Genomic DNA, 10,798 nt, shown 5'->3' with positions numbered 1-10,798 from the left:
TATAAACTAGCAACCAGGAGGCAACTGCCCGGTGAGTCCTGTAGAGCTTATAGCCAAGCACTAAGGGCACTGGGAAGAGCCTGTGCCCGCTCAGACAGAACTGCTGCTGAGACCACCAACGATCTCATTCGGGATGATTACGTGGCCGGGGTCCGATCGAATGAGGTGAGGCAGTGCCTGCTAGAGCACGGGGGAGAAAACCTAGACGACGTGATCCGGATCACAGAGACAATGGAGGATGTGGTCATAAGTATGGATGCTTACTCTCAAGGCTGGACCCCACGCTATGAAGTGCATAGGATGCCCTCCCTCAACCCTACTACCCCACGGCCCACCGACAGCCTGTTGGCTGCCGCAACATTGCCTGATGGGACTCCGAAGTGCTACTTCTGTGGGAAGGATAAGCACAGCAGGTCCCAGTGTCCGGTGAGGAGAGCCAGGTGCCAGAAGTGCCTTAAAAATGGCCACTTTGCTGTAGTCTGTCGCCGTCAAACACAACACCTCGTGTGAGGCCCAACCGTCACCATCCCATTCAAACATCTCTTCTTCAGAGCTCTCGACCAATGAGAGTCAGGGCTCCACCGCGTGGCAGCGCCTGACGTCACGGGGCAGGCACCGAGCACGGAAGGTACAGCCCACCCTCACCGTGATGACGTTGGCCTGCTTGGACCTCCCACACAGAGCAACGACCGCCTGACTTCAAAAACTGCTGCTACCGCCATCGCCACTACCGACGCTACCGACCCAGTACCCTCCGCCGCTACCGCCAATGACTGCCCGCCTGACCTCCCCACCGCCGACTACAAGCCAGCGACCCCCAGCACTTAACGTTGGCTGGCTGACGCCCCCAACAGGCTGCAGGCAGCAGCCCCAGCTCCTCCATGCTCCAGCCCGACTGCTTCTGTGACATCACCACACACACGTTGTGCACTTCAGGCCTGACGCTGCGTGACGTCATCACGCAAGACTCCACTGTTCCCAGCACAGGTCGCTGCATCAGTGACCCTGGACTAGGACTGCCCCCATCCCCTTATGAAAGCAATGGAACTGATTAAAGTGCATGGATACTATTCCAATTGCTTATTTGACTCGGGGTCAAACGAGAGATTTATCCGTCCAGACCTGGCCCACCGTTGTGGACTGGTCATTCCCCCCACTGACCAGAAGATTTCATTGATGACCAGATCACACTCGACTGGGGTAAAGAGGTACTGTGTGGTGACCCTGAAAGTCCAGGGCATCATATTTACCGATTTTAAACGGTTAGTTCTCCCTCAACTGTGTGCACCCGTATTGCTGGGACTAGATTTTCAGTGCCATTTCCGAACTGTTTCCCTGCACTATGGGGGGCCCCACACCCCACTCTCTGTCTGTAACCACTCCACCCCGGAGGCCTCCTGCCAGCGACAGCCCACGCCATGCGCCCCCGTGCCCTGGTGCCCCACGTGTAGCCTCTCTACCCTCTGGGTTACACCTCCAGCACTCTTCGCAAACCTCACCCCTGGCTGGAAACCAGTGGCCACCAAAATCCAGCAATATAGTTACGAAGACAGGAAACTTATCACAAGCGAGGTGCGCAGACTGCTGGACGAGGGCATTATCGTTCCCAGCTCAAGTCCCTGGAGGGCCCAGGTGGTGGTGGTTAAAAACGGGGAGAAGCCACGGATGGTGGTTGACTACAGCCAGACAGTCAACCGCTTCACGCTTCTGGATGCATACCGCCTCCCACGGATCACGGATGTGGTGAATCAGATCGCCCAATACCATGTGTTCTCCACCATTGACTTACGTTCGGCCTATCACCAGCTCCCAATCCACCGAGAAGACTGAGCTTTCATGGCCTTCAAAGTGAACGGACGACTGTATCAATTCCTCAGGGGTACCCTTTGTGGTCATGAATGGTGTTGCGGTTTTCCAGCGGGCTAACAGCTACTTTCCCATATCTGGACAATGTCACTGTGGTGAATGTCTGCCAAGCTGCCTGTCTCTCCCCTCTGGCGAGCCTTGCTGTACTAACATTGGCTGGGCATTATCTCCACTGTTAAGGACACTCCCCTTGGGTATAACTGTGCATGCATCTATTGTCTTTCATTATTGATGCATTTTCTTGGTGCTTCTCTTCGTCCACTATCGACCTCAAAGCAGCTTATCACCAAATCCCCATTTAAAAAAAAGGAATGACCCTATATGGCTTTTGAGGCTGATGGGTGGGGGGGGGGGGTTATACCAGTTTAAAAGGGTACCTTTTGGGGTCACTAATGGTGTGTCCGTGTTTCAGAGGGAAATGGATAAGATTATTAAGATGAATGAGTTACAGGGTACGTTTCCCTATCTGGATAATGTCACTATCTGTGGGAAAACACAGGCCGAGCACGACAACAACTTAAATAAATTTTTAGCAACTGCTAAAGAACTCAACCTTACATTTAACGAGGGCAAATGTGTGTTCAGCGTGACAGAGCTACCCATTCTGGGCTACATTGTCCGTAAGGGCGAAATTCGCACCGACCTGGAAAGAATGGCCCCCTTAAAAAGTTACCACCCCCAGACTCAGCAAAAGCCCTTAAAAGGTGTATGGGATTCTTTCCCTACTACTGCAAATGGGTTAGGGACTAAGCCACGAAGGCACGCCCTCTGTTTGACACTAAATCTTTTCCTCTCTCTCCAATGGCCTTGAAGGCTTTCGAGAGAATTAAAGCTGATATTACCAAAGCTGCACTCTCGTCCATTGACGAGGATGTCCCATTCCAAGTGGAAACTGATGGTTCAGATTGTGCCTTGGCAGGAACCCTTAATCAAAAGGGCAGACCTGTGACATTCTTCTCCCGCACGTTACGTGGACCTGAACTTAAACATCCTGCCATTGAGAAAGAAGCCCAGGCTATTATTAAAGTTGTTCGCTACTAGAGACACTTTCTAGCCGGCAGAAAATTTACTCTTGTCACTGATCAGAAATCTGTTGCCTACATGTTCAGTACTAAACACAAAAGTAAAATCAAAAATGATAAGATGGCACGCTGGCAAATAGAACTCTCAACTTATAATTATGAGATCCAGTACAGACCGGGCAGGTTAAACGATGCCTCTGACACATGGTCACGATCTGCTGCTGGTGCTCAGCTGGAGGGGCTAAAAGAGATCCATAGCAGACTGTGCCACCCAGGGTTCACGAGGTTCTTCCACTCCATAAGGGCTAACAACCTTCCTTACTCTCTGGAAGAAGTCAGGAAACTGACTAAAAGCTGTCCTGTTTGCGCAGAATGCAAACCGCAATACTTCAAAGCTCCGGAGGCCACTCTCATCAAGGCAACCCGACCTTTTGAGAGGATTAGCTTAGATTTTAAAGGACCGTTACCTTCCATCAACAAAAATGTATATTTCGAATATTGACGGATATTCCAGGTTTCCCTTTGCGAAACCCTGCCCTGACGTCTCGTCAGCGTCTGTCGTTAAGTCACGACAGAATTTTCAGCATTTTTGGTTTTCCCAATTACATTCATACCGATAGGGGCTCAGCATTCATGAGCGCTGAACTGCGGCGAGCCCTGCTACAGAAGGGGATTGCCACCAGCCGTACCACGAGCTACAACCCGCAGGGCAATGGGCAGGTTGAAAGGGCTAATGCTACAGTCTGGAAGACTGTTAATCTTCCTTTAAAAACACATGGTTACCCTGTTACCCGGTGGCAGGAGGTGCTGCCTGAGGAACTACATTCTATTCGGTCTTTATTGTGTCCTGCAACAAATCAAACACCTCATGAACGTATGTTTTCCTTTTCTAGGAAATCAGGAACTGTGATGGACTGGCCAGCCTGTTTATCTGAGCCTGGAACCGTGCTGCTGAACAGCCACGCTCGGGCACGTAAAACAGACCCCTCAGTCCAACCAGTTCAGCTACTGCATACTAACCCCAACTACGCTCGTGTTAGATTCCCAGACGGGAGTACTGACACTGTACCCCTAAGAGATCTGGCCTCGCCTGGTTCGTCCCTCCCTCGCACTCCTACTCAGAGTGAGCCCGAGAGGATAGACTCACCCCCCCCCCAGCCTGTGACCCCTAGTCAGCTTTCAGATGGCCATGCTGAGGCTCCACTGCCTCACGCTGGCGATTCTGGAGTGGGTCCAGAAGTCAGTCCTTCCCACACTACGGATCCAGGACCTGTACCAGTTCCCAAGGTTGTAAAGGAGCCACCTGTTTTGAGACGAAGCACCAGAATTCGTAAATAACCTGATAGGCCGACATATTGATAAAACATCTCATTATATTTCCATTGCTTGCTAGATACTGGCGTATTTTGGCTGTTAGAGTATCTCAAGGCCAAACATGGTATCCATGTATCACTTGCTTCAGTCACCTCACTGGCAGGCGCTTTACATTGCTGACTGACCCCAACACACGATCTCGTTCATGTTTAGCAATACCCAGCGAGGTAAGATCAAGAATGACAAGATCGCCAGGTGGAGAATCAAACTCTCCACCTCTAATTGTGACATACTGTATCAGCCTGGTAAACTTAACGACCCACCAGATGCGCTCTCCAGGAGGACTTGCACCAACATACAACTGGACAGGCTGCAGAGACTCCACGAGGAGTTATGTCATCCAGGGGTCACTAGGTTCACGCACTTTGTTAAGGCTCGCAACCTGCCCTACACGGTCGAGGAAATTCGCTCCATGACCCGAGCCTGCCCAGTGTGCGCTGAGTGCAAGCCCCACTTCTTCCATCTGGAGAACACCCACGTCATCAAAGCCACCTGACCCTTTGTACATCTAGGCATGGACTTCAAGGGGCCCCTACCGTCGACCAACCATAACACCTACATTCTTATGGTGATCAATGAGTATTCTCGCTTCCTGTTTGCTGTGCCCTGCTCAGACATGACCGCTTCCTCAGTCATAGAGGCCCTGCACAGCATCTTCGCCATCTTCGGGTACTCCAGTTACATCCACAGTGACCGTGGGTCCTCATTTATGAGCGCTGAGCTGCAGCAGTACCTTCCGGAGCGTGGTATTGCTTCGAGCAGGACCACCCACTATAATCCATGCGGTAATGGGAAGGTTGAAAGAGAGAATGCCACCATCTGGAAAGCAATTAAGCTTGCCCTCCGGTCCAAAGGCCTTCCCACTACTCGCTGGCAGGATGTGCTCACTAGCGCCCTACACTCCATCTGCTCCCTCCTATGCACCGCGACCAATGCCACCCCCCATGAAAGGATGTTCTTTCCCGAGGAAATCCGAATCGGGAATAACCATACCGGCGTGGCTCACAGTTCCAAGGCCTGCCCTCCTGCGATGCCACCTCCGGCACTCAAAGAATGACCCTTTGATTGACTGAGTGATGCTGCTCCATGCGAACCCACATTATGCCTACACTGAGTACCCAGACGGGCGGGAGGACACAGTCTCGGAAAGGGACTTAGCCCAAGCCGGATCGGACCCGGCATCACTCCCAACCCAACCTCCTCCAAATCCTTCTCCTCTAGGTCACGTGCTTGAACAGAGGGTTCAGGACCACTCCGCCAACTCAGGCCAGCCTGTCGACAATGCCGCTGGGGAACTGAGCGAGGCGGTGACTGCACCCAACGAGCCCACCAGTGACACAACTCCAGCGACTCCAATCCCAGCACCATGGTGGTCACGCCAGATGATCAGGCCCCCCCCCCCTGACCGTTACAGCCCCTAACCTCCCACCAGTTCACCCCCTTTTCTTTTATCAGCCCTCTATTCACCCCAGGGTCAGTTCTCAAAGAAGGGGTGAATAGAATGGATTCTATCACCAATGTGTATACGTACAGATTGTAGTGCAGGATGACTGTGATTGGCTGAGAGTGTAGCCACACCTACTGGCAGGTCTTAAAGGATTGCTCCGAGCCAGACCAGATCATTCTGGACTGGTCGACCTACATGTGATACGCTCCAGTCTTTTAGTTAATAAAAGCCTTGGTTTGGATCAACAAGCCTTTGATTCTTTCGATGTGCACTACACAGTTACATGGGAGATTATTGGTAACAAAGTCAGCCATTGCTCGGCATGTATGTACGGTGTCATGGCACCAGTAGTCATGTCTCCTGAAAGCAACATCAACGCCCCAGCCATCTCCAGGCTGAAAGGGGACCACAGAGCAGGTTTTTCTGGGCCTGAATGAAAAGGTAAGAAATACCTCTGCACCACCTCCAAAGCCAATACATCCTTCCCCAATTAAGGAGACCAGAATTGCGTACAGTTCTCCAGATGTGGCCTCACCAGTACCTTGTACGGATGCAGCAAAACCTCTCTGCTCCTACATTTTCAATCCTTCCAGCAATGAAGGCCAATGTTCCATTTGCTCCTCCCCTAAACTTTTCTCCTTTCACTTTGTAGAGATGTCCCCTGGTGTTTTCTGCTGTCACCTCGGGTATAAGGTACTGGCTGTCCAGCGTATCGAAGTCCCTCATGATCCCTTACATCCAGTATTTATCTGTTCCCAGATGCGCGGAGATGTCCTACTGGTGAATTTTGCTTTCCCGTTCCAGGTGAAGGTCTGGTTCCAGAACAGACGGACGAAGCAGAAGAAAGACCACACTCGGGACCTTGGAAACCTTTCTCCAGCCACGTCCGAGTCCAACGCGACCTGCGATATCCTGCGGCTCCTGGAGCAGAAGCGGCCGCTGGAACCCACTGGCCTACACTCCCCACTGGGTGATGGCTACGGCCTGGTCTCCTCCACCAGCAACTCTCCTGGCCTGGTCAACTGTCCACTTGGCCTCTCTGCCCCAGCTCTGACCACTACCCCAGGACTGTCCTTCTCCCCAGGACTGACCATCTCTTTAGGACAGACCAGACCCCCAGAACTGACCACTTCTCCAGGACTGACCATCTCCCCGAGACTGACCATCTCTCCAAGACAGACTATCTCCCCAGGACAGACCATCTCCCCAAGTAAGACCGTCACCTCAGGACAGACCAGGGACACACTGGATTGACCACTTCAGTCTGTCATCTGCCCAGGACAGACCATCTCCTTAGGACGGACCAGACCCCCGGGACTGGCCACCTCGGTGTGTTGTCTCCCCAGGACAGACCAGACCTCCAGGACTGACCACATCCTCTGGTCTGTCACAGGCCGACTGACCGACTCTCCAAGACTGAATAGCTCCCTGGGTCTGACCACCTCCCTGAGACTGATCACACCCCCAGGCTAGAGCCCCTGCCCTCCCAGGAACTCTCAGTCAGCTGTGGGCAGGGGTCATCGGCCTTGGAGCCATCCAGAATTCGAGACAGAGGGGCTGCACCCCGGAGGAGAGGCCACATCTGTAGCAGGAATGGGCAGCCATTGGTCCAACAATCAGGACAGCGGAGTCTGCTCCTTACCCCTCTGGAGGGTCTGGAGGAGCTGGGCAGGTCTGCAGTTGAAGGTCAGGGCCAGGCCCACCTGCCCACATTCTTCCCCAGGGAGGCGGTCACAGTATGGGGGTCCACACAGAGCTGGGATCCCACTGCGCCCCTCAAAAACCTACTCATACCCACGTCCACATCCCCACCCTGCCCCACTCCTCCCCTGCTCCACCTCCACCCCCAATCCAACGCCATTCCCCAACCCTCTGCTCCACCCCCTGCCATACATCTACCCCTCTCCCACTCCTCCCCTGCTCCTCTCCCACCCCTACCCCACCTCTCCCACAGCTCCTTCTCCAGCCCAACCCAGCCCCAGTAAGTGAGGCAGTGCTCCCCACCCCACAGACCCCTCCCCAGGCCTGTGCACGAACCCCACCCTCCGGTGGCGCAGGGTCCCCTTGGGGTACAGTTCCTGGAGAGGGGAGGGGACCCCATTCCCAGCCCCTCCCCTCCTGCTTCGTCAGCCTCAGAGCCGAGGCCTCCCACAACAATGATTAAATTATAATTTATTGTGAAGGTTGGCAGAGGTTGTTTCTGTCTGCAAAGCCTGGGGTTGAGCGTGGGGGTTGCTTGGCAGAGGGAGAGGTGGGTAGGGGTGGGGGGGAGTGTTATGTTCCTCAATGGTACCTACAGGTTTGCTGATGAGACCACAGTTGTCGGCAGAATCACAAACGATGATGAGGAAGCGTCCAGGAGGGAGATGGATCAGCTCGTTGAGTGGTGTAATGACAACAACCTTGTGCTCAACGTTAGCAAAATCAAGATGATTGTGGACTTCAGGAGGAAGCCCAGAGAACATGATCCAGCCCTCATCAAGTGCTCAGTAGTGGAGAGGGTCGAGAACTTAAATTCCTGGGTGTCAACATCTCCAAGGATCTGTCCTGGAGCCTCCATGTCGATGCAATCACAAAGAAGTCTCGCCAGTGGCTGAACTTTGTGAAGTGTCTGAGGAGATTCAGTATGTCACCAAAAACTCTCGTAAACCTCTACAGGTGTATCGTGGAGAACATTCTGGCCAGTTGCATCACTGCCTGATATGGAGGCGCCAACTCTCTGGACAAGAATAAACTCCAGAGGGTTGTTAACTCAGCCTGCGACATCACAGGCACCAGACTTCACTTTATCAAGGACGTTGACACAAAACAGTGTCTTAAAAAAGCAGCCTCTATCCTCAAAGACACCTCTTCACTCTGTTACCATCGGGGAAAAGGTACAGGATCCTGAAGACGAGCACCCAGCACCACAAGGACAGCTTCTTCCCCTCCGCCATCAGATTCCTGAATGAACCAAAGACACGGTCTTACTTTTCGGTCACTATTTTTATTTATTATTGTAAGGTGGTTTATATGAACATTTGCCCTGTGACGCTGCCACAAAACAACGAATTTCATGACTTGTTCATGACAATAAATTCTGATTCTGAGTGTGCCCAAAGGGAGGGTTGTGACCCTTCACACAGCAGCCCTTCTCCTGTCAGGGAGGGATGGGAGCGATGGGGAGGGAAGAAGGAGAAGTAGGGGACAATGGGGGAAGGCATGAGGTGGAGGGAGTGGGGTGAGTGGAGTGCGGTCGAGGGCGAGGGATTGAGGAGAAGGGGGAGGGAGAGGGGGAATGGCAGGGGTGAAAGTTCCAGTGATATTATCAGATCGTTCCTCTCCCTCTCGCTCTCTCACCAGCCTTTACCCCTCTCATCTTCTCCTCCCATACCTTTCACTCCCCCACATCCTCTCTCACCCACCCATCCTCTGCCCTCTCCCCCACTCTCCCAATCCTCTCTCCCTCCCCTCAACTCCTCCTCATTCTGCCCCAACTCCATCCCCTTCCCTCTGTTATGTCGTTCTATGGGGAAGCCCCCCACAGTGTCGTGGAATGCCCTCCCTCTCATCCCCTCCTACAGTGAGTGGGCCAGAATTCTGACCAGAAATTGCGATTGTTAATGTCCAAGCCCAGAGTTCACAGTGCCCGGGTGAAATATTATTGAAAAGCTCTGTCATTCCCAGAACTTGTGGGTAGGGATGGTTGGATCACTGTCTGGTTTAGAGAATACTCAGGACAACCCAGGGGGTTGTTAGCTCGGCCTGTGACATCACGGGCAACATCTACAAGAGGCGGTGTCTTAACAAAGCAGCCTTTATCCTCAAAGACCCCACCACACAGGCCATGCCCCCTTCACTCTGCTACCATCGAGAAAAAGGTCCAAGAACTTGAAGACGAGCACTCAGTGGCACAAGGACAGCTTCTTCCCCTCCGCCATCGGATTCCTGAATAATCAATGAACCACAGACACTGCCTGACTTTGACCTCATGCAGTATTTTTATTTATTGTTGTAAGGTGGTTTATACATATGTTTGCCCTGTGATGCTGCTGTCAAACAGATCATTTGTCCCCTAATAAAAACCTTGAAAGTGTCCCAAACAATAAGCCTGGAAGTCTCTTCCACAGTGTTATTTTTTTCAAAATGAACAGTAACTTGTTCCTCCAAGAACTTTAAAAATTCCTTATCAGACAGTAGAGTTGAATTAAGACACCAGTGCCTATTTATTTGGGGAAGACCAGGAAAGTTTAAAGATAGTAACACAGGAGCATGGCTGAGCGATTACTGGGGTTTGTTGCCACTTCTTTCAGGTTCACAGAGGGATTCCCACAACCGACCTTCAGATCCCAGCACTCAGAGGCATCTTGTCACAGCTACCATGTAACGTGGGGAAAAGAGAGGGCGAGGCAGGGTGAGGGGTGTGCAGGACCGGAGGGGGGGGGGGGTTACAGAGACAGGGAGGGGTGTCAGGGACCGGAAGGAGTTACAGAGACACAGAGGGGTTTCAGGGACTGGAGGGGGTTACAGAGATAGAAAGGGTTGTGGAGGTCTGGAGGGGGGGTTTACAAAGACAGGGTGGGGTATAGGGGACTGGAGGGGGTTACACAGACAGGGAGGGGTATAGGGAACTGGAGGGGGTTACACAGACAGGGAGGAGTGTAGGAGACCATGGTGTGGTGGGTGTTACAGAGACAGGGAGGGTGTAGTGACTGGAAGGGGTTACACAGATAGCGATGGTCGTAGGGAACCACAGGAGGTTACAGAGATAGAGCGGGGTGTTGGGGACCGGAGAGGGATCTGAAAAGGATATAGAAATAGGGAAAGGTCTAGGGACTGGAGGGAGTTCACAGAGACAGGGAGGGGTGTTGGGGACTGGAGGGGGTTACACAGACAGGGAGGAGTGTAGGAGACCAGGGCCTGGTGGGTGTTACAGAGACAGGGAGGGGTTCAGGGAAGGTGGATACGATTTGTTCAACAAATGCAGCTGGTGGTTACTGGCCTGATCAGTGTAGACAAGTGTGGTACTTGCATTCTTCGCTGCCCCTGTGTCACCTCCTCTCAGGGAACTGTGTCCCTGCACCCTGAGCACTTCAGGGCCATGCAGTCA

At 52.7% G+C, this 10,798-nt stretch overlaps 1 protein-coding gene across 1 annotated transcript in view; it reads left to right on the top strand.

Moving 5' to 3' along the window:
- vax2 (ventral anterior homeobox 2) overlaps nt 1-7,891 on the top strand; it is a 55,711-nt gene extending 47,820 nt beyond the window's left edge. Inside the window, exon 2 of the mRNA XM_069923040.1 lies at nt 6,514-7,891. Within this exon, the coding sequence (XP_069779141.1) occupies nt 6,514-6,963 (450 nt within the window). The 3' untranslated portion in view covers nt 6,964-7,891. The remainder of the gene's footprint in view (nt 1-6,513) is intronic.
- Nucleotides 7,892-10,798: the final 2,907 nt, after the last annotated feature.

Source organism: Narcine bancroftii, chromosome 3 (assembly GCF_036971445.1).
Source record: "Narcine bancroftii isolate sNarBan1 chromosome 3, sNarBan1.hap1, whole genome shotgun sequence".
Classification (NCBI taxonomy): domain Eukaryota; kingdom Metazoa; phylum Chordata; class Chondrichthyes; order Torpediniformes; family Narcinidae; genus Narcine; species Narcine bancroftii.
Note: the sequence above shows the minus strand (reverse complement) of the source record. Positions and strands in the feature narration are given on the sequence as shown.